We start from the raw sequence: 24,277 nt of genomic DNA, 5'->3' as shown, positions 1-24,277 counted from the left end.
GTGTGCCTGGTGAAGACGTGCAGCTTGATGCAGAGATGAGTTATTGCAGGTTTTGGGAGGATTTTCTGAAACCCAAAAGGAGAGATGCACATTGCAGCCTTGGAGAAAGGTCTGCTTTGGGTTTTGATAATAAAGGGTGACATGCCAGCTTTATTAGCAAGGCACAGAGGGGGGAAAGAAAAGGCTCAAGGGATAACCCTGAAAAAGTGGTGCTAAATGTGTCATTTTTATGAAGCTGATTGCGTGAAGGGTCCCTACATGCTTTGGCAGGAGGTTGCAGCAGGTTTACAGTAATTTGTAGGAAGATAGAAGTGTTTTCACCCTGAAGTGAGAAGAAGGGCGAAACCCCACTGTGTGAGATGCTTCTGAGGCAGAGGCTGGCACAGGGATGGATACCTGTCACTTCGGGTCAGCAGAGATGGGTCCAGCTTCCAGCAACCATGGACTTTGCCGGGGGCTGATGTGTGGACCATCAAGAGCCTGGGCACAGCAAGGAAAGCTGGGTTTTCACCTTCATTGAGTTTGGCTTGGGAAGAAACCACATTTGGAATAGCTGCAAAAGAGGGAAGAGTGAGAAGGAGCCAGCTCCTGGGCATGTCCTGGCCAGGGACACATCCTGAGGACTGATCCCAGCCTGCATCCTCTATTCTCCACCATCCCAAGGCCTGGTTGTGCCCAAAGTCCCCACAGCTCACTGACCCTTCCTCTGGCACCTGCAGTAATTCCCTTTAAACCTCCTTTGGATGCTCAGGGGTTTCATTCTGTTCCTAAGGCAGAGGGTGAGCAGTTGTTAGAGCAGCGCCCTGTTGCTAACAGACCATTTACTAACGGGCAAGTCACCCCCCCTCCCAATGTACAGGTCAGGAAGAGTTGTCCTGCGGTTAGTACATCCTTTTTTCCCCTAATCTAATGGAATTGGCAATCCTCATCTGAAAGCAACAGCTGGGGAAGGAAAAAAAAGGGGGAAGTTTAGAATTTCCCTGCTGATTGCTCTGTTCCGAGCGTAGCTGTTGTTATATTTGTATTTGTGTTGCTAAGGCAGCAGTTAAAAGCAGTTTTCAAATTAGGCCCTGGTAAGCTGTTCACCAAGCCAGGGCTCTGCCTTTGATGGCATTGACACCATTGTGCCTGTGTCTGGGAAGCAAATCCCAAGCCCAAAGGACATCAGGGTTTGTCTCCTCCAAGGGGGATGCAGGCTGAGAGCGTGGTTTTGATGCTGGGTACTGTTCCTGATGCTTTGAATGCATTGCTGAGGCTGAGGGGCTGATCCTGACAAGCATGAGCATCCTTTATGAGCATTGGCAGCACTGTTCAGGAGGTTCTTGCCTTACCCATCTTTGAACATGGAAAAGAGAGGCTGGGCTGGAGGCTGGGCTCCGCTTTGATCCCTATAGGAGTGATGCAGAGGAAGTAATGGTTTGTTTGCTTTTGCCAAAACGATGGGGAAGATGAGGGCTGGGCTCTGATGATGCTTTGTGAAGAGCACGCGTTCCTCAGCCTAACCTTTTCCCTCTTTTCTGTGCTTTGACTTTGTTCTTTGGGCCTCATTAAGAGAGGGAGCAGATCCTTTCCCAATTAAAATGTTGACACGTTGGAAATGTTGGCATCTCCTTCCCGTCGCTTTGCCTCTGTTTATAAGTGATTGCACTGCGCGGGATGAACTGGAATGAAATCAAGTGAGCTTCAATTGAATAGTACAAGCTAGAAAGCAGCCCTTCTCCATGAAAAACCTCATTTCTTGTTTATCTTTTTCTGGTTTGATCCCTTAGTCTGCATGGAGATAACCTTGATGGGTAATCCCATGGCTGAGGAGCTGCAGGGTACCTTGCTGGTGCGGGCACATTTCCCATCCCTGCGACTGGCTTATTCCTTGGTTTGTCCAAAATCTGGGAGTAATTAGCATCAGTTGTCCTGCTCTCAGTGGCATGGGGGGATTTGGAGCCTGGGAACGGATGCTGGGACCAACCCCGCGGGAACCCATGTGTGGACTTGGAGCTGTGTTAGGGATGTGGTGTGGAGCATCCCGAGCAGGGGAACACGTGGAACAGGGAGTCTGCATGGGAAGGACATTACTCCAGTCCATCAATTGTACTTGCTGTTGGTGAATGATTTCAGTCAAGCCAGGATCTGGTTGTCTTTTTTTGGTCAGAAATCAATAGCAAACCTCCCAGTGATGTTGGTCAGAGGGGATTTAGTGTGAGGTCTGTATCTGGGCTGCCAAAGGACACGTAATGGCAGCATGTGTGGTGTTTCCTTCACCTTCTGTGGGGTTTCAGTGCCACTGGTATCCTGTATCCCTTGGTCCCTCCACCCTGGTCCCTGCTGCATCAGTGCTCTGAGCACTGTGCTCTGTGATGTACTTGTATGCATTGGGATTTGCTCTCTGGGTCCTCCCTTCTGGCCTTCTCAGGGCTGAGATGTGCACAGACATGCGGTTGAAGTTGATGGAGGTGGTGGTGGGTGCAGGGGGTCTCAGGCTACTGCTGGGCACAGCAATGGGGCCAGGGGCACAGGGATGGAGTCAGCTGAGCCTCTGGGCTTGCTGGAGCCATTCCTATGTCCACCAGCACAGTGTGATGGAGGGGGCTCCCCACCAAGCAGGGGTTACTCCAATCCCTCCATTGCTCCATCACTCAGGTGCTCTCAGGGCCTGTTTGCAGGCCTGGCATCTCCTGTAGGGCTGCTGAGGGGGGATGCTATGTGTTCCCCTTAGGATGGCAGCACCCGGATTGATGGATAAATGCCAGATCAGGTGTTTTCTGTGGCATTTAAAGCCTTGAGCATCCTGTATTTAAAAACACCTGTGTCTGTCTCTACTCATCAAAGCTATCCTGCAGGACCACGGATGCAGGAGCTGCAGGGACCCGTGGCTGTGCAGTAAATCTCCTGCGTGGCTCTCCAGCAGTAATTACAGTGTGAAAGCAATAACGGAGCTGTGCCGGCTCCCCCGGCTCCCAGCTCCTCCCGTGTTTCTCTCCGGGAGGTTCCTGTTTGGTAAATTAGACATCGTGCTCTATTCCAGCAAAGGTTACACTGAACCAGTGCTGCCTTTGCTTCATTATCTTGGCAGGGCAGTGTAACCTCTGCTGGGGCACGATTGGATTTCACATCGGGCTCGGCTGCGGCGGCCCCGCTCCCTGCATCCTGCCGTTGTGATTACGTTAGCAGCAGACTCTGCTTGCCTTTATTTATTGAGACATTAAAGATGCATGCATTTATTTTTACCATGTTCATAATTGCCATAAAAACAGGCCGTGGTGTCCCGGAGAGGCTCTTTGAGAAGGAGAGCGGTCACGGGGCTGGGGTGAGGAGGAGCTGCGGTACAGAGGAGGCAGGACAGGGCTGTGGGGAAGGTGGATGTCCCCATTTGTGTCCTAGGGGATGCTGCTGTCAGCCCAGAGGAGGGGGGAGAAGAGGAGACTTTGCTTTTTATGCTGCCCAGGGGGCCTGGTGGGGACAAGGAGCATCCTCCGGTCCAGGGGTGAGGCTGGTGGGGGCCTATGTGGGATCCCTGTGCATCCTGGGGCACTTTGGGTGGGTGGATGGATGGAGTGGGGTGCCTGACTTATAGAAAGAGACCTGCACCCTTGTGGGGCCCTGAAACCCAGGAAGGATCCTGGGAAGGACATGCAGATCTCACCATGTCCCTCCACATGGCTTCCAGTGTGACTTGCCATACATCTCCTATCACCTCATACCATGCATCTCCCATCACCTCCTGCCATGCACCTACCACTGCATTCCACTGCACTGGTCCCACCACGTCCCACTGTACATCTCCTACCACCTCCTGCCATGCATCTCCCACCACACGCTACCAGGCACCTACAACTGCATCCCACCTCACGGCTCCCATCATGGGCTCCTGCATGGTAACACCCTCCTCTCTTCCATACCTTCTCATTGCTTGGTTTGGGTCCTTACCTGCTCTGAGCACCAGAAATCCAGGGCTGTGTAATGTGGGGTTAAAAGGCAATGCTTCAGGAGCAGAGCACGTGAGTGGGGTTTGCTTGCAAATGACAGCTCCATTGACTTCTCTGCCCTGCTTTCACTCCCCTCCAACTTTTAAGCATGTCACCCATTGTTTGCTCTTTTATTACTAGCAGAGCCCACTGTCTCTGCAAATGAAATGATGTAGAACAAAGAAAAGTGCCCGCATGAAATTCCCTGGCAGGGGATTACCTTGCTGGCATTTACATATCTATGCAATAAATATTTTAACACGTTAATTATACACTAATAAGAAAAATACCTTTTGAACTTCCAGTCAAATTGACACACACAGAACGGAGTCCATCAGGGAATTAAAAGCAATTAGTTTTGTAACACAGCGTAGTCACATTGTTTCTTCTCTGCAAATTGGTCTGTGGTCACCAGCCAGACTTTTTGTGTTGGATAGACCCAATAGGGACGGGAGGATTCTGTGCCTGGCTTCATCCCTCTCGCTGGACCTGTCCTGTGCCAGGATGCTGCTTCCTTCCTGTGGGGTGTGCTGGCTTTTGTCCTGCCCTTGCTATTCTCAGTCATGGGGATACTAGGCTTGTAACCATCTCCCTTTTCTTTTCCTCCTTCCAGACTGAAAACTACTCCTTTGATTCCAACTACGTGAACAGCAGAGCTCATTTAATAAAGAGGTACGTAGGCTTTGCCCAGCCAAATCCTGATTATTCAGTGTTCTTCCTTACTGTGTTATATACCATTTGCCTTTTCTAATACGTAAAACATTTCCAGAGTAACAATTTGCTTTTCAAAACAGTATTTACTTCCCATTAAGTCCCATTGCTCTTGGTTTGCAATAAAGGGAAGTCTTTCTTTCCATCTCTTTGGCGCTGGGAAGTTGCAGTGTGCGAGATGGAGTGCTGTTACCCTGACAACTTTCACATTCATAAAGTTTATGCTATTTGAGTGTATGGGAATGGAATGATTGGTCTGGATCGTGATTTCCCTGCCATGTGAGGTGAGGGGAAAGAGAACCCAGAAGTAAAGCTCATCTGGGGCCAGGTAATTGGGTTGGATGCACGCTCACTGTTTCAGTTTGACCACCGAGGCAAAGCAGCACTTAGCCAGGCTGTTTTGTTCCATGGGTAAAAAGGAAATCATCAGTTCAGCTGCGACCTGGCAACTGCCCTTGAGGGAGCTTAACCCTTTGGATAAAATCCTGGTATCCCCAGATCTCAGCACTGGTGAAGGAATGTCACTGGGAGGTTAACACCAGAGTGATCCAGCTGAACCCCACTGGATTGTGTGAGCATCCCCCCGCGGGGCAGGCTCTGCCTCCTGGCTGCTTGGAGGCAGGGAAAGGCACTGACACAGCACGATCCATCCTGCTCAGGAGGCGGCTGTGCAGCGCTGGATGGGCTCTCTGCCTGTGCAGGATGTGGTGCAGGATGTGGCCGCCAGCTATGGACCAGCCGAAGTGTGCAGCCACCAAGCTATACCCATGCCTGTATCGGGGCGCTCTGCGTAGCAGGGGTGCAGTAGAGAGCAGGAGCCACCCCTCAACTGTGGAGATGTGATCCGAGCAGGAAAAACATCCAATTATCTGCCTGGCTGAGATCCCATTTCTTTACATCTTAAAAATACAAGGAGCTGTGAGCGCATTGTTTAAACAGCCCAGGTTCAGTTACCCAAAGGCAGGTATATTTGCCTGCGTGGCTCATGGTGTTTAAGGATGCTAATGGGATTGTGAGAGAGATGCCCCACGCCACATCCCCCAGGCACAGGGAAAAAACCCAAATCTATTAATCTTCCCTCATTCACACCTAAGATAAAGGCAAGCGGCACTCCTGCTGCCGCAGCAGGGCTTGCTCCCAGGCTGTATTGTTTGGGAACTGCTGCTGCTGCTGATTCCCGGAGACCTGCCCATCCTTTAGAGACTGTCGTGTGGCTGCTGCATTCCCGTCTGGTTCACTGCGGGGAAGATAAATGCCTTGTAACAGGGGTTGCCTGCGCCTACTGAACAGCAGCTCCGAGTAGGACAGGGTTTCCCCCCCTTTGTCTTGTATCTTAAGTACAAGGGGTGTTGGGAACGCTGTGCAGACATCTAAGAACAAGAAATACTGTCTGTAACACAGTGTGGCATCATTTTCATCCTTTGTCTTTATGAAGATGCTGTAGCTCTCCTATCTCTGGTGAGTGAATCTCCTCAAACCCAAGCGCTTTAATTAATCTATTTGTACTTTCCCTGTGTTGCCTGCCTGCCTCTCGCTCCTGCACGCGCACACAAATGCATTGTACATTTGTAGTGCTTTCTTAACTTAAAAAACTCTTTGATGTCACCTGGAATCAAAGTCAGTGGCTTCAACAGGGACATCTTTACTTAAAAAGTCATGTTTGAGGGTTTACCAATTTAGATGGGTTTCAGAGCCCCCCTTCGCATGGCTTTGCAAAGCATCAGATGGTAGGTGGTCTGCTTGGTTTCCGTGGAGACGCAAAAGGGCTTTTCAAAGTAATGAGAACCTCCAGCTCTTTGAGGCTTTGAAGCACAGGCCATGTCTCACGCCACATCAGCCCCTGGGTGCAGGTCTCATAGAATCCCAGACTGGTTTGGATTGGAAGGGACCTTAAAGCTCATCCAGTTCCAGCCCCCTTCCACTAGAGCAGGTTGCCCCCATGCTGGGGACATCCCTATCCCTGCAGAGCACAAGGTGGCAGCCACGCCACCACCGCAGGTCTCACTGCAGGGTGATGGGGCTGCCTCGTCTCATCCAGTAGATCACAGCTGTGTCTCCCCCAGCAGCTCCACGTTCAAGGACTTGGAGGGGAACAGCCTGAAGGACAGCGGGCACGAGGAGAGCGACCAGACGGACAGCGAGCATGATGTCCAGCGGGGCCTCTACTGCGACACGGCCGTCAACGACGTGCTGAACACCAGCGTCCCCTCCATGGGGTCCCAGGGGCCCGAGCAAGGTGAGTCACTCATGTGTCCTGTGGGGCTGCCCAGCATCACCCCAGCTCCCTTGTGCATCATTGGTGGCTCTGGTGCTGCCTTAGTGGGTGCACATTAGGGATGCTTAGTGCTTGCTGGGGATAATGCTGAATGCTGGGTACACAGATGTTAATCTTCACTCCATGCCTGTCAGGTAAGTAAGCAGTTAGGATTATCCTCCGTTTCACAGGCACAAACACACTAGGCCTTGGGCATCTGCCTGACATCGAGTGGCAGAGTTGGGATTAGGGCAGGAATTGCAGAGGCTGGCACTGGTCCATGCTTCTCTCTGGGACTCGCACAGTTCACCTTCACCATGCTCTCCACGTGCTCTCCAGGCAGCATTTCCTAAAGGTCATCAGAGCGTGCAAGCAATTAGTTAGGCATCCCATAAGGGAATAGCTCAGGCCAGTGGGTGAGGGTTTGTACCTTCACCCCTGAATAGGTGACAGGGTTTCAGCTCTTTCGCATCCCCGTGTGTAGGAATGATGTCCTGCTCCAAAACCAGACTGGTATTAGCTTGGAGGAAAGAAGTCAGAGGAGTTCAGCTGAGCCCAAGCCATCATTTGCACTTCGGCACGACTGTCACTTTTAATGCCTGACGGATGCAGACATCCTATGCAAACATCCTGTCTTTTTCAATTAAGGAGCCTGAATGTGGTTTGGTGCTGGGGAGCCTCGGGGCGCTTGGCTATATCTTGAGATAAGCTGTAGCTGAGGCTCAACTGGAAGCCCCACTGCTAAAAGACTTAAGGATATGAAAACAAAATGCTGTGATTATGTACTGGTCTTCAGCTGTTTAATTCAATTCATGGTAAACATCATTAAAAGCCTTTGTTTTGCTGTCATAAGAGAGTCAAACGGGGGAGAGAGAGTTCTTGCCATCTGTGCCACCGAATGTGGTTGTTCCTTCTGGAGAGGAGCTGATCGCTGTATTAATTCTCCATAGAGTCTGCTAAATGGCCATAGTTAACCCTGTAAGACTCTTGTGAGGAGGGGGACGTGGAGGTCACCCACCCATTCCGCACTGCCAGCCACACTAATTGAAGAGGGATGGCATCCGCAGCGATAATGTATTTCCAGACAAGCCTACTGTGGCCAGAGATGAAAAGAATTAAACATTTATATAAGTGTACAGTGGCAGCTTAATCCTGCGTGTCAGAGAACGCAGGCTGATAGCTATCATTTATTATTCTTCTGCTACAAAGGAATGCTCTTTCATTCTGATCAGGAGAGGGTCTCCTAAGATGCTTTTTGAAGAAAGGGAGAACTGTAGGAGCAGGAATGTTCATAACTGATTCCTGTCCCGTTGAATGGTCTGAGCAACATCTGCTCATTCTTTTTGGTCACATTTCTTGGGCAAAAATAAAAAGCCCCCAATCTCAACGGGCTGCAGATAGGGTTTTACAGGGATTACATTGGTGATAAATCTGCGTGCTGGCTCTGTTGTGCACCAGATAACAATGCAAATAAGTTACAGAGGATGAGTTGGAGGCAGAGCTCGTCGCAGGACTCAGATGGAAATATAGACAGCCCAATCCATTGAAATGTGAGCTCCTCACTGCATCTAAAATACCCTCCCCAAAATCAGGAGTATTTCCAAAGGCAGCCTCTGGGTCTGGCTGTGATGGCCGGGGGTTGGTGCTCTTGGCTGTGATTTATTTTGGGGAGGAAACCTGTATTGCCATGAGGAATGTGGATCCTGTTCTCCATATCCCATGTGGAACTCACCTCTGAGGTTGTCAGGGTGTTGTTGGAGCAGTGAGGGGAGCAGCAGGCAGGGAGGTTAGCGGTTACTGTCACAGAAGCTGAAAAGGAAGGTTAAAGAGAATATTTTCTGAGCTGATTTGTTGAGCAGGGACTGCAGAATATAATCAGGAAAATCAAGATGCTGAGATGATGGTGATAGCCGCGTGATTAAAGCGATGGTTTGGGCATGGTAATTTGTATCCCATTTCAGGCCAGAGTGGCAGGGTGGGGAGGAAACACAAGTTCAGTGCCAAGGATGTACAGGACCAGTGGGCCAACCACATCCCTGAGCCTGGCAGCTCCTGTCCCTATGCTTTACCTTCACTCGCTGTCTGTGCCTGAACCACATCTCATGTAATCCCATAGGAGCAGGGTGGCAGACTTGTCAGAGTTTGCTCATTGATGCCGGTGATCTCCTGCCTGGGAGCCTAAAGAGGTGACCCCATTCTGAGCTTGGATCTTGGCTCCTAACACCACGAGTCCTTTGTGAGTGGCCAACTCTCAGACCTCATCCCGATGATTTGGGGATCTTTGCTTGTGGGTAGTCCTGGCTCTCCCAAGGGAAGACATTGGTTGGCAGAAATCAGGTGTAGAGGATGGTTCCTCTGTGCTGGCACTGAAGGGCTTAGTGTGGACCTGTCCCTCCAGACTTTGCCTACTGAGAAGCTGGATTTCCTGTAGACAGAGGTAGGCATGGATGGGTCCAAGCATCTTTAGTGTTCTTAAACCAGTGCATCAGCACTGCCCTGGTGCCACTCTTGGGTGGGAGTGTCACCAGCTGCCAGTCCTGCTGGCAGAAGCTGTCTCTTTCCCGTTGGAAATGACCTAGATTCCCAGAAAAAATGGCAAACCACAGCACAGAGGGTGTTGAGCTGTAGTGGGTAGCAGCAGGTCATCTGAAATACTGCCTGGAGCTCAGCCACGTCCCTTATTTTGGGAGCAGGACTTCTGCCCAGTCCCTCTTTACCTCAGGATCTTAATTATTGATTATAAATTCATCAGTTGAAAAGATGCCTTTAATTGCTCTAATATGTGCCCAGTTTGGAGTTCATTATGGCCTGGAATTGTTTTCCTTCCCCTGCTAATTGACACCAAATGGGATGCTGAGGGAGGCGGGCATGGCACCGCTCCACCTTGTGCCATTGCCCTATTGCCTGGCTGCTGTTGAGATGTTTGTTTGTTTGGAGAGGTGTTAAGCGCTACTAGAAGTTTATGTGCATCCTGCCCTAATGGTGTCCTCAGCTGAACTTCCATGGAGATTGGTTGAAAAAGGGAGGTTTGCAAGGGGCTCTGAGATCTCAGTGATGTTTTGGGTTGGATGGAGAAGTTGGGGGATAAATCTTGGGGTTGCCTGTTTTATCTCGGCCTATTTCATAGAACCACAGAATGAACCAGGTTGGAAAAGCCCTTTAAGCTCATCCAGTCCAACCCTTACCCCAGCACTGCCAAGGCCACCCCTAACCCATGACACTGAGGCCTCGTCTCCATGGGGTGTGAACACTTGCAGGGACGGTGCCTGCAGCCCTGCCCTGGGCAGCCTCAATGCCTGAGCACCCTCTGGGGCAGGAATTGTTCCTCAGCTCCATCTAAACCTGCCCTGGTGCAGCTTGAGGCTGCTTCCTCTTGTCCCATCCCTTGTTCCTTGGGAGCAGAGCCCAGCCCCTCCTGGCTCCATCCTCCTCTCAGGCAGTTGGAGGGAGCGATCAGGTCCCCCCTGAGCCTTCTCTTCTCCATCTGAACCCCCCAGGTCCCTCAGCCCTTCCCCATCACACTTGTGCTCCAGGCCCTGCACCAGCTCCATTGCCCTTCTCTGGCCCCGCTCCAGCCCCTCAATGTCTCTCCTGTAGTGAGGAGCCCAGAGCTGAACACAGGATTTGAGGTGCAGCCTCACCAGTGCCCAGCACAGGGGCACAATCCCTGCCCTGGCCCTGCTGCAGCACTGGTGCTGATCCAGGCCAGGATGCTGGGGGCTTCCTGACTGCCTGGGCACAAGCTGCTCATGCTCAGCTCCATCAGTCAGCGCCCCCAGCTACTTTTCCATGAGCAGCTTTCCAGCCTCTCTTCCCCAGTCCTGTAGCATTGCATGGGGTTCTTATGACCCATGTGCAGGACCCAGCACTTTGCCCTGTTGAACTGCAGTGTGGGGTGGATTTTCTCCATGTCCTTGTGTAATCTTGTCTCCAAGTCCTTCACTGGAGCAAACCCTGGTTTCCATAATGAGGTGAGGTGCCAGGCAGGGCCCCACCACTACTGTCACCTCTGTGCCCAGTGGTGGGTGATCTGGGGACTACAGGAGCTTTGCCGTCAGGAGTGAATGGGGGAATCTCAGTGTGAGACGTTCCCAACCCTGCAGAGGGTGGCAATGCTTTTCCCGGGAAATGGCAGCACGGAGCAGATGTTCTGCAGGGTAATTGAAAATTCCATTTTATCAGAAAGCATTTGCTGTCAAAAAGTTTTATCTTTACTTCAACAAAGAGGTTGATTAGATCCCTCAGGACCTGAATTAGCATCTTTGAGGCTACATACTCTGTTTTATCATTCAGGTAGTTATTCCTCCCTTGGTTTTGCTCATACTGGGACTTCCTTTTCTTCTTTAAATCCCTTTACCCTCTTCCCAACATAGCATTTTGGCTTGTTTGGTGGATGGATACAGACAGCTAGGTCTCCTTAAATGTTTTCCATCACCCTTTTCACTTGCTTTGATCCAGAGCTGTACTTGTCTTCTATAGGTCATAAACATCAGAAAGGAACTATTTTACATAGACAGTTTTAATGTTAGAAGCAACAGATTTCAAGCTTACCTTAATTCCCAGTGCTGGCCAGTACTTGTGCCATCAGTTGTAGAAGGAAAAACATTGACTCAATGAATCATAGAAGCAGTGGTTCACTGTGTAAAGTAAAAATAGCATCCAAAAGAAAACAGACAAATAATAAACACACATTAATCACAAAAAAGAAATAGTCACCACAGCCATAAAAGAGTGAAAAAATCAAAGCGGGAGGGTTTTTAAGCAGCATCAGTGATGTGTCTTTACAGAGAATTGCTTCTAAAAGCATCACTTCCACTTCCCTGGTGCCAGATCAGCAGGAAAGGTTGGCATGTCATCGGCTCAGCCCTGACCCTGCATACATTGCCACAGCTGAGGAACTTTGCTCACGTAGGTGGTTTAATTGTGCCCAAGTCTCATAAACTCCAGCAAGATGAAGGGCTTCTTTGTATAGAAATGGGTTGTGTTTTATGCTTACTTTAAGTCTTTCTACTATTGCACACTGTAGGAATAGGCTTGGATGTGAAGGAGAGCCAGGCACAGGATATTCACTGATACCTTTCTTGCTGGTTGCATCCCCAATTATTCAGAAACATCATCGTTTCAGGGATGAGGCTTTATCTATAATATTCCAATTGGTTCTTATGCTCATCTCCACAAGATCTGGGTGATTTCAGTCTTGAACTGAGAACATGACTAATGGTATTAACTGGAGGCAAACACAGGTATTAGGAACTTGAATTTTTAAGCTGATTTCCAGCAGTCTTTCCACCTGCAACTCCCTTTTACTCTGCAGAAAAGCCTTTCTGTAGGGCTGTATGTACATGAAGACCTAAGTGACATATTCTAAGGCTTTGGAGGCTTGGAAATACAGCTGCATTTCTGTGGAAGTTTCTTCAAATTAGTAAAAATACCTACTTTCTTGTATTCATATATGCAGCACAAGACAAAGTACAGCATCCATGTGTGAGTGGCAGCACATCCCTTAAGATGGATAAATGCTGTAAGCTTTCTTTACAGAGCAATGTCAATTATTACAGCTCTTCTGATTTCTGTATTATGGTGTGGATGGCTCAGCACAGCAGCCTTGGTGAGCTCAGTGGTGCTCCTGCAGTGGCCAGCCTGGAGGGAGCAGGCAGCTTCTCACAGTACTTTGAAGCCCCAGAGAAGGATTATTTATGACAAGCGGCTAAGCTGGGCTTTGGGAAGAGGAGTTACTTGTCTTGTGATTCCTATGCTTTTAAATGATTATGTATTGAGCATCTCAGTCAGCTCATGCATGGCTGCGTGGTGGTTACTGATGCTTTGTACACGCTCTCTCCATCCTCCCCAGCGCCCACTGTCGCTACTCAATGTAGTATGTTTGGTATCTACATCTATGGCTATGAATGTAGCTGTGTTGGGCAGTGGGTCAGTTTGTTGTGTTGCAGCAGAATGAGACAGCAGTCACTTGAGGAGGTTTAATCCATTCACAGACAGATCCCTTATGTTACTTCTTCCTCAGGTTCACAGCTCTGTAGCATTGAGCACAGCTTGGAGAACTTGGAGTTTCCTTGCTGCAAACTGTTGGTGGGGCAGGGGTGACACTGAAGTCATAGCCATAGCAGTAGATGAACACCAAGCCCTTTCTGCAACGGCAGAGCTAAATAGCAAACAGATGTGTAAGCTCCTTTGTTTGCTTAAGAAGCATTATCATATATCCCACATTCCTGGCAGTCTTTCTTCAGTTTTCAGGTTCCTTCCTTCAAAGCTAATTCTTGCAATGTCTTCATCAGCAAAGTTACTCAGTCAAGGGTCATGGGAGTAACAACCTTTAGCTCCTCAAGTCCTTGCCATCCCAGCACAGAAAACACTCACCAGATGTGAACATTTTGGCAACTTTGTGAGGAAAATTAACACTTGGCTCCGTGCCCCGTTGTGTAGGCTTAGGATGGAGGAATGATCCACCCAGAAAGTTGGAGGGTTTCTCCTGGTTTATTGTGCTTTTTAATGAGGTTTTGTCAAATTTAGTCACTGCTTACCCAGATTTTTGCTGGTGAATGGAGCTATGGAGAAGTGGTACCTGTGATTAGAGACTTTCAGCTTCTGTTTGTGCTTAGGTTTGTTCACTGCTCCTAAACTCCAGCTCAAGCAGAGAAGATCCTAGCCAGGGTTCAGCTGAAGGACGGGGTGGTGTTCAGTAACCCTGGCTGTCCCAGAGCATCCTTGTCCAAACCCACTGCACAATACTTGGGGTTTCAAGTATTTCTAAGATAAATAAACAGCTCAGTCAAGTTTGCAGTTTCCTTTTCCCTTATAAACAAGCCAAAAAAAGGCTCACGTGGGCTGTTTTTTTCCTTCCCTTTGCCAGTAACCTCTGAGGAAACCATTAACACTTTGTGTCTCACAGCACTTAAGACTAGCAAAATGGTCAAGGTAATGGCCATCGTATTTAACAGTAGGGAAGGTATAGGAATAAACCCAAACCTTCTGCTAACGCAGCAAGGCAGCACTTCCCCATCTCCTCCTGTAATCAATCTATATCGTTAATGACTCTGAAAACAGACTGAACTGCTGGGGCTGGCACCAGGAAACTTGCATTACAAACTAACCATCTCTTATTAACCTTTCGGTGTTTCCTTCGCAGCACTAATTAGAGCCAAATAAAAGTAGTGTTTGGGAAACTCGGAAGTCAAAATACAATTTTCAGAGGAAATGTGCTAAACTCCAGAGCTCCTGTTTGCTTGGCCTTTCTTTTTAATTATGATGGAGGATGGCTGTTACTTGTTGAACAGAGGCTTACATGATTAATGCCGCGATGCTACTGTAATTAAAACAGCAAAAAGAAGGAGATGTGATTGGAGCCCGTATAATTTACAGACATCTCGGCATTCCGGTGGCAGAGCAGCTCTAAGTGTTGCAAAGAGGAATCATCCGAATTTATTCTAATTAAAATTGCCAGATTGACTAAACAACAGGTGACTCCTGTAACTCGAACGACTTGCTCTCGGGGTGAGAAATCATCTGAAATCAGTGAATTAGACAAAGCTGTCTCTTATGCTGCTAAATGGGAAAGTGTGTGCTTACCATGGCAACCCGCATCAATTTTGCAGCCGCTGGAAAATACAGGGTCCTTTATTAAAGGAATAATCACCACCACAAACAGTGCACTGCCCGGGTACGGTGAGCTTCAGAGCAGCCTCTGGGCATGGGTTGCCATCAGGCTAAATCCCCTTGTGCTGAAATAGCGGGTACGGCGCTGGACCAGCATCTCTATAGGGGTGGTACAAGTTGGGTTTCCCCCCCCAGATATGGTGTAATTAGTGCATTAACAATAACTCTTAATTACACTTGCACTCAGCTGCATATAGGGCAGGGAACTGCATCTCCCCTGGCTGCACCCATCGGTGCCTATGGGTGAGTGTCTAAACTGCTTCAGTTCCAGCAGATAACTGCTAAGGGGAGATGTACCACTGGGTGTGTACGTAGGTTGTTTTACTAAGTGATCTATGTAATAATATATAAGTCAAAACTCTGTAATAATTGGCACCAAACAGCAGAGAACTTGAAGCTTTTATCCGTCTTAAGGGAAGTGCTGCCACTCAGAGCTGGGAAACGCTATGTTTTATTTCTCATACAGCATATATGAATGTGAGAGACCAGGTATGTTTAAATGGGTCACGGAATTAGGAAGGAGTTTGGCTGCCTTTCCTCACACAGGCACGCAGGTATGAGGTGCAGCGGGCTGGGCTGTGCAGCAGAAACTGTGCCAGGACTCGCCTGGGTTTGTGTTGCCCTTGCTCAATGATTTCCTTTTCCATCCTGCATTTAATCCCTGTGTCTGTTTGGGAAATAAGTTCTTTATGGGAAGTATATTATAGATATATGCCAGCCACAATGTGTGTAATTACAGTAAGTATAATATGGCCTTATTTCTGCTGAGTATCTCTAATAGTAGTGATCAGCTTCCCTACTCTCAGCATTAGTGTTTCTATTTTTCAACAGAAACTCCTTTTTACTCCATTTTCCTTATTTTCACCCTTTCTCAAGTGTGAAGAATGGCTTGCTTTGTGACCAGCTTCATTAGCTACTTGCATGTTGTGTTCCATTACCGATATCCACTGCTGGCAGCGGGTGACCAGTGGTCCCCACTGTGTCGCATCACCTTCAGGCAGTGACAGTCACACTTGGGGCAGGGAAGAAGCATCAGGGTGAGATGGTTTGGGCTCGAGGTCAGGGTAAAGTAAATGGGAGGACATCTGGATAGGGATATGCCACATGTGGGATGGCTGGAGTGAAAGGGGAGCTTTATCCTGGAGAAATCCTGGGTTAATGTCAGTCCCTGTAGAAAAAGGAGAAAATTGAACCATAAAAAAAAAAATAAAAGATGACAAAACCTCCTCTCTGAATTGAAGCAATAGGAAATGAAAATTGCTGAGATACACTGTCATGTGGGTAGTGGTGCTACCAACCTTGTGCTGCAGTAATTACCTCTATGCATGCAATTTGTGTTCGGCTACGACTGATTTTCCACATCATCCGGTGCCCAGGCTATATTCAATCAGTCCCAGCTGGAGAAAACTATCTTGGATCATTTGGTGAGATGTCACCACAGATGCTATCTTGTGCCTTGTGGAAGCACTGGGGAGCTGCGCACCGCAAAGCTACCCTAGCACATGGGTGGAGGTGTGGGGACAGGAACAGGAGGTTCCCTGGGGCAGGACTGGCTGTGAAGTGAGAGCTGCTTGGTCCCACGGAGTTCTGATCATCTGCTTCTGGCCCTTTCCAGGGGGGAGGCTTTGCTCGGGGTGTGCTGGAGATTTGGTGGTTGGTTTTGGAGACCCCCCCACCGCAGACTTGGTCCAGCTCTGGGGCAACAGCACAAGAGGGACGTGGAGCTGTTGGAGTGAGGCCAGAGGAGGCCATGGAGCTGCTGCGAGGGCTGGAGCAGCTCTGCTCTGGAGCCAGGCTGAGAGAGCTGGGCTGGGGCAGCCTGGAGAAGAGAAGGCTCCTGAAGGGGAGACCTCAGAGCAGCTCCAGTGCCTAAAGGGGCTGCAGGAAACCTGGAGAGGGGCTTGGGACAAGGGCCTGTAGGGACAGGGCAAGGGGAATGGCTTGAACCTGCCCGAGGGGAGACTGAGCTGAGCTCTTAGGCAGAAGCTCTTCCCTGTGAGGGTGCTGAGGCGCTGGCACAGGGTGCCCAGAGAAGCTGTGGCTGCCCCATCCCTGGCAGTGCTCAAGGCCAGGTTGGACACAGGGGCTTGGAGCAAGCTGCTCCAGTGGAAGGGGTCCCTGCCCGTGGCAGGGGTTGGAGCTGGAGGAGCTTTGAGGTGGTCTTTAAGGTGCAGAGGAGAAGCCGAGCAGCCAGGCTGCTCCTGTGCTCCCCTGCCTTGCAGAGCAGCACGGGCAGAGCCTCTGCCATTGAACTGGGACCTTTGGCTTTTGTGGCTGGAGCCAAACCCTTCATGTCCCTGAAGGCAACCCCCGGCCTGGGTGTGGAGACAGCGACTGTGAGACTGCAGAGACAGCACACGGCAGCTTTTATTGATGAGAAATGATGCCATTTATATCAGAAATGTTCATTCAGAGCAGCTCCCAGTGTGTGAGGGGGCCTCCAAGGGTGCCAGAGAGGGATCCTTCATCAGGGACTGCAGCGACAGGACAAGGGGTGATGGGTTTGCACTGGAACAGGAGCAGTTCAGTTGGGGAATGAGGCAGATTCTTCCCTGTGAGGGTGCTGAGGCGCTGGCACAGGGTGCCCAGGGAAGTGGTAAATGCTGCATCCCTGGCAGTGTTCAGATCCCGGTGAGACAGAGCCTTGGGAGCCATGGTCTGCTGTGAAGTGTCATTGCCCATGGCAGGGAGCTTGGAGCTGGAAGCTCTTGAAATCCTTTCCAACCCTAACTATCCTACAACTAAACTAAACTAAACTACAACTATCCTATAATTCTATGATTCTAAGAAAAGAATATTGTAGAGAACAACGAACAAAAGAACGGCTTACCCCTATAGTAACCTATAACCTATTGAAACCCCAACAACAACAGTAACGTACTCCTATACTAACATATAACTTACTGAAACACCAACAACAACAGTAACTTACTCCTATACTAACCTATACCCTATCTCTTCCTATCTACCTCCGCCTCCGTTTTGGTGCAGAGGGGCCACTGGATGCAGCAGCCCCGCGCCTGGTGCGGGTGGAGCGGGTGGCTGCAGAGGGCTGGGTGTTGTGCTGCTCCTCTGCAGCTCCTGCACCAGGCTCAGCACCACGCTGGTGGCTTCTCGTCCTGGTGTCCTGGACGCTGGTGCTCGGGGGGGCTGCAGTGGCTGCTCTCAGGCGCTCCATGGCGCTTTCTGCCATCCTCTGGATCTTGTTGAGGTTGGGGTAATCCCGTTGGAAGTAGGGATGGTAGAAGAAGAGCAGCTACAAATGCAAAGGAGAGGAGTCAGTTGGCATCGGTGCAAGGAGGAGAGAGACAGAGAGCCGGTAACTCGGCATCTGCATCGGAAAAGGCAAACGCGGGTGTTCCAAAGGACTTTGTGGGGCATTTTAAACCTCAGCAGTTTTGGCTGAATGCAATGGTAGGGTAGAGTTTTGGTCAGTCAGAACCACCCTTGTGTTTCCAGCTGCTGGGAGCAGAGAAGTGTAGGGGCTTCAAAAGGCTAAAATCCAATGGAGAAACCCAAACAGGTCTCATTTAGAGCACCTGAGTGTGGCATGGGCCTGTTGGGAATAATGGTGGTGCTGCCGTGTATCTTGTCAGCACTGAGCAGCTGCCACAAGGTGATTGAGGGTTCTTTTGTGTGTGGAGGAACCAACGTACCTGTCCCAGAGCAGGCCCTGCTGCTGCCACTGCCCGCAGCTCCCTGATGGGGATTTCCACAGCCATATCCTCCTCCATCCTGCAGAAGCCGTGGAGGTGGAGGCGGACGAAGAATTCATTGAGGCTCTCAGCCTGGAGGGCCAGACGTGCGGTCCTCTTGCTGAGAACCTCATCTTCAAAGAGGTTATCTGCGATAACCACGCAGCTCCCGTTGTCTCCCCACCAGATGGAGTGGAACTGGAAGCTGGAGACGAGGTTCCATAGGAAGACAAGGAAGGAGTCAGGTGCGGAGGTCTCTGAAACACAAAATTGCATGGTCAGGGCCCAGGGTTCATCAGGCAAACCCTGAAGGAGTTTTCTTTTGTGGGAGGTGCGGTGGCAGCAGCCCAAGGTGCTCCCGTGTCACCTCTTTGGGTCATGGCCCAAGCTGAGGATGCCTCCTCTGAAGAGGTCTCTCTTATCACTTGGTTCCACCCCTTGTCACCAAGTGTCCCCCAAGCAGCCAGGCTGGGTCCTGCTGCTCAGCAGACTGAAGGGGTGTGGCCCCAGCAGCCCCTCAAGTTCTCCAGCATCACTGTGACATCAGGGTTCCATGAGGGTTCCATGGGCGGTGCCCATCTCCTGGCAACAGCAAGGGGCAGCAGCAGAAGTTGCTAGAAAGCCTTCTCCAGGAGGGAGCTGTTTAGAGCTGAGAAGTGACCCCAACTGCATTTGCCTTTGGCCTGTGCTGCTGGGGCCGTGCTGCCTCCCATTGCCCCTGGGAACTGGTCCCCAAGGCGGGATGGGGAAGGCTGCAGCGTTGGGCATCAGAGTGCCCAGACCTGAAGGTTCTCCCTTGGGCACCTTCCCCCCATGCAGAAATGCCCCAGGCCTCTTGTGTGGAGTAACCCCGCTGTGATTTCAGCAGCGCTGCTGCTGTCACAGCTGTGCATGTGCTGGGTGATGCTCTCAGCTTTCAGCAGGGCTCCGTGCTGCTCTGCAGGGTGAAGTAAAGTGAAACACCACCTGCACTGATCCTGCATGTGAAATAAAGCGGTGCTCTGCACTCCTGTGCCTTTTTGGGATGGGTTCCTCTGCTTTTCCTTGAGACAGAACCGTTAGACCCAAGCCAGGACACTCAGTGATGTTCTCTCAGCCTTTTGAAAGCTGTCACCCCAGTCCTGAGTTGAAGGACCATGGCTGCAGGAACAGTTGTGTCAGCTGCAGGTTCTGAAGTCCATGGAGCCTGACCTTAGAGCAGCTCCAGTGCCCAAAGGGACTGCAGGAAACCTTGGAGAGGGGCTTGGGACAAGGGCCTGTAGGGACAGGGCAAGGGGAATGGCTTGAACCTGCCCGAGGGGAGACTGAGCTGAGCTCTTAGGCAGAAGCTCTTCCCTGTGAGGGTGCTGAGGCGCTGGCACAGGGTGCCCAGAGAAGCTGTGGCTGCCCCATCCCTGGCAGTGCTCAAGGCCAGGTTGGACACAGGGGCTTGGAGCAAGCTGCTCCAGTGGAAGGGGTCCCTGCCTGTGGCAGGGGTTGGAGCTGGAGGAGCTTTAAGGTCCTTTCCAACCCAAACTAGTCTGGGATTCATTCTATGAGTGTATGAAGGTTGTTGGTCACTTGATTCCCTCTGACTGCTTTGGAAGCATCGGTTTCATTGTAGATCGAGGCAGGAGGATGGCTGGTGCAAGGAGAACCGACGGTGCTGCCTCATCTGCTCGGGCGCGTTCTCAGCCAGCTGGTTTAACAGCCAAACCGCTCCTCAGCCCGGCGAGGAGCCTCCAGATTTGTCCTGCGAGGGGAATGGCTTTTCTCAACTCCACTAAATGTGCTTCTGGATTTGATAGAGCTCAGTGAGGAGGTATAAAGGGGCAGCTTCTGTTCGGGGAGAGGAGCTGAGCTAGAAACCTGAAGTCAAATCAGTGCAGAGTAGTAATTCAGGAAAGCTTGGAGAGCCAGATGTGTGTTTGGGAGCGGTAGGTGCATTAGTGATGTGCATGCATACCTTTGGGAAGGTCTGGCATGCTCAGGTGGGACCCAGTGTGTGTACTGTGTATACATACTGTATATATGCACAGGACTTTGTTCTGGTTTTCACTGTGTTTACCAGCTGAGCTGTTCATGCTGCTGCCATTGCTGCTCACCAGCATGGTTCAACAGGAGCCGTGTCTTCCCAATGCTCCCAGAAGCCATCCCTGGAGCGTGGGGCTGCATCTGCCTCATGGCACGCACCCATTGACTTCCATGTCCTGCATCTGTTGTGACAGGCGGTGCTTTTGCAGCCGCTCTCTGATTAGTTTGGTCCCTGGGATGCATTGATTTGCAGATCATTCCTGTGCAATAGAGCCGCTCTCGATGACAGTCCATGAGGCACATGATAACTCAGCAGCTTAAATTATTCAGGCAAATTGAATGTGTTTGGCTTGTTCCAAACTTTGTTTCCTTTCAGTGCTGTCAGGAGAACAGGTAGCTGGGATGCTTGTATCCAGCTCATCCGAGTGCCAGGGAGACACAAACAGCTCACGTATAACCCATGTTTTGCCTTGTTTTGTCACTTACTCCCACCTTCAGCTCTGCTTTGTCTGGGCACTTCTGAGCCTCATAAAGATGTTCATTTGCCTCTAGGGTTGCTCTTGTCTGGTGAGCTGCTGGCCTCTGGGAAGTTGCTTTCATTTTGCAGTGGAAAGGCCCTTGTATGAGCCAAAGAAATCCTTGTATCTGCTCCACCCTTTAGCTACATGTCCTTTTGGGAAAGTATAGTCATTCCTGTAAATACTTTGACCCATTAGGGTTCAGGAACCTCACACTGATGAAGACAAGTAAATAAAATGAACAGCTCCGCCTCCCATTTCCTCGTTGTCAGACATCCTCCATTGCTGCTGGGTAGATATGTCCAATTAATTCACTATATAAAGCCCCTCAAGCCCTACACTGGATAGATGTGCCTGCAGGGACCACTGAGCTAGGGTATGCATGTGAAGAGGAGCTGCTTTATCAGTGCACAAATGTCCCCTTGCTTCCTGGAGGCTGTTCTGCATCAGGAGCTTCTGGGTATAGCTGAAGGCATTGGCTTTCTCTCTCCAAATGCATGTCTGGAGATTTAAGACCTGACTCAAAACCTTTTGAATCCAGCAGGACTCTTTTCAGCTGAAGCCATTGGGCTTGTAATAGGATCCAGGAGAGATGGCATCCTCAGGGGATGTGCTCTGAACTTTGCTTGAGACATCGGTCATCTGTGTTCAGAAGTGAACTTAGGGAGATGACATCTGCTGCTGAGCATCTCTCAGATTCAGAACCAGGCAGAGGATGCTGGAGGATGGAGGCTTGCCTTGGAAAATTCCAGCTGCAAATGAGACACATGATTTCAGGAATTAGAATAATTACCCCCTGGAACAGGTACCCAAGGGATGTGATATATTCTGTATCACTTTAGAGTCTTTAAATCACATTTGCATGTGTTTCCTAAAAGCATGCCTCGTCACTCAAAGTGAAGGGCTGTGCTTGAGAAGCGCAGCGTGACAAAGCTGAGCATCCCCTGCTTTGCAAGGGAGCAGAGCAGGGAGTCACTGTGGTCCTACATGGATTGAGCTCTGCAGATCCCTTGGGCAGCGCTGGGATGTGGAGGATGGAGCAAGTAACCACGCTGGGGATGATTCAGGAGTGAACTTCCCCAGTCAAAATGTGCCTTCTCTTTCTGCACGCACACAGCTCTATCCTCACTGAATCAGACGTCCCCAGGGCCTGAGCAATCCTGGCTGTATCAGTGTTTCCAGGACCTTCCCTCCCGCTGCTCCCTAAATGATGAGAGTGTTTTTGCAAACCTCATTTCCTGGCCTCTCCCCTTTATCTCTCCAAACAGCAAGTGAACAAGCAGCCCTTTAGTTTTTAGTTACTGCTCCTGCACCCGGTGAGCTATCAGAGGCTGTTGACGATGACTTTTTCTCTCTTCCATGCTCCTGCCTGCAGGATTTGGGGAGATAATTCATTTGGTCCTGGTGCTTTGTCAACTTTCAGCAGTTGTAATTGCCTAATGATCGGTGCTGATGCTGTTGTTAAGCCTGTTAAAACTTTGTCCTGCTGAACAGCCAGTCTGTGGTTGTCTCATCATGTTCTGCTTGCTGTGTTGACTGGGGATGCTTTTGATGCCCAGCCCTAGCTTTGTGTGCTGCTTCCCACCCCAGCTCAGCTTCTGTCGGGGGGGATGGATGCTACAGGGCGCTACCCATGCTATGGAACCATGCCCAGGGCTACAAATAACTAAATAACCCCACAGAGAGTCAGATGCTTTCCAGGATTAATCTCTTCCCTGCCCTGATGCTTGTGCTGGCCCTGAGGAGCTGGTGCTGGTTGCTGAAGCTGGTCCATCATCCCAAGCCCTGGTGGGGTAGGTGGAGGATCACTCTGGAGGATGCTGTCACTGGTAGGGCATTACTGTTTAGCAACCTACATAGCATTTTTGCTCTTCCATCTCTTGGGTGCCTTTTCCACTTTTATTATATCCTTTTTAGAGCCGCATTTCATGCTATTACCTTCTTTGTTATGCATCCGAGGTGCCCAACTGGCTGGTGCCATCTCTTGAAGCCCCTGTCGCTCATCCTCACCTCTTCCAAGGCTGTTTCTTACTTAATGGGACACACTGAACATTAGTGCATTACCATCCTGTTTCCAAGAACAGTCTCCATCCGCTCTTCGCTTGTCCCCCAGTGCCTCATCCAATTTAATTAATTATAGTTAGTATATTATGCATCTTGTCGAAGTTTTCCTTCCCGAGGTTTAATGGTTTTTTAATTCTAATGCATGCTGCATGTGTAAGTGTTTCAGAAGCGAGGTGAGTGTGCAGTGGCAAAGAGGCAGCATTACATCTGTGTGCTGCAGACAGCGAGGCTGGGTCCCTAGAGAGAGGCTCCAGCAGAACCACGCTGCCTACCTTTCGTTGCATCCCCTTCTTGTGCTCAGGGAGGGGGAAACCAGGCTGATTTCCACTTCAGAGGGACACGTTTGGATTAAACCTACCCACTTATGGTGGTCGAAAGTGGGTGCCCGGCCCCAGCATCATCATCTTATGGGCTGCTGCAGCCCTGTGGTGAGCTCCAATGTAATGAACTTGACTCTTCTCCCACTAACTCTGTCTGAAAGCTCCAAATTACATCAGTCACCCCAGCCTTGCTTTATCCCTTTGCAGCAAGGCTGCGTTAAGGATGCGGTGGGGACTAGACTCATCAGGTAACACCAGCTGGGGCTGGTACCTATCGCTCTTTATTTCCCAGTGACAGCTGAAAGGTTTGGTCAGAAAAGTGGCTGAGGAGGAATGACTTTGTGGGGTTTTGCACCTACCAGCTTTGGCTGTTTCCAGATAAAGCATGCTCAGACTAAGAGGGATGTGGGTTGGTTTTTTCTTGCCTGTCAGTGTTGCAAAGTGCTTAGGTTTTGAGAATCCAGCTGGGCTCTGTCTGTCTGTCACAGCATCACCAGGAGTAACGATGCCATGGTGCAATTTAGCTGACAGCCCTGTGAACCAGGGCCAGGAGCCAACACAATCCATCCTGACCTCGGGGCAGCACTGCAGGAATGTGCCTCAGAGCAGTCGGAAATCATCCCAGGCTGTGCAGGCAGAGGTTGGGGCACATGTCCTCTGTGGTCCAGCAGCCTCTGCCCCCTGCACTGGAATCACAGCAAGGGAGGTCCTGGCAGAACCCCTGGGCAGCATGCATTGGACTCAGCATCAGTGCCCAAGGGTTGGCATCAGCTTGGCCAGGAAGGATGGAGCCATGGAGTGTTTCTTGCAGTACTTACATAGGCCATGGAAATCCGGTCATTCTCCATCCCTGGTGTTCAGCTGTCTTCCTGCGACTCTTTAGTTTACAGCCCCAAGCAAACTCGAGGGCTTGTTCTCCATCTCTCCCCAGTGGCTGAGGGGACAGTGGGATGGGATCAGATGGGACGGGACCCCACCTGTGCCGCTGGAAATTGAGCTTGTCCATGACTCGCAGGTAATGTAGTTTCCCAAAGCTGATAACGAGGTTTTAGATTTGACTCTTGGCCTC

At 50.2% G+C, this 24,277-nt stretch overlaps 1 protein-coding gene across 2 annotated transcripts in view; it reads left to right on the top strand.

The window, feature by feature from the left end:
- The window catches only part of PCDH19 (protocadherin 19), a 61,125-nt gene that overhangs the window by 22,747 nt on the left and 14,101 nt on the right, over nt 1-24,277 (top strand). The window contains exons 3-4 of one of the 2 annotated variants that reach the window (XM_061359695.1): nt 4,576-4,634; nt 6,740-6,909. In XM_061359695.1, coding sequence (XP_061215679.1) covers nt 4,576-4,634; nt 6,740-6,909 — 229 coding nt within the window. Of the gene's footprint in view, nt 1-4,575; nt 4,635-6,736; nt 6,910-24,277 lie in introns of both variants that reach the window. The other variant, XM_061359694.1, reaches the window with a different exon arrangement.

This window comes from Neopsephotus bourkii, unplaced genomic scaffold (genome assembly GCF_033783945.1).
Source record: "Neopsephotus bourkii isolate Nb327-2 ecotype Australia unplaced genomic scaffold, CSIRO-AGI_Nbou_v1 NB_991, whole genome shotgun sequence".
NCBI classification, from domain to species: domain Eukaryota; kingdom Metazoa; phylum Chordata; class Aves; order Psittaciformes; family Psittacidae; genus Neopsephotus; species Neopsephotus bourkii.
The sequence above is the reverse complement of the archived record's forward strand: the minus strand, read 5'-3'. Positions and strand labels throughout refer to the sequence as shown.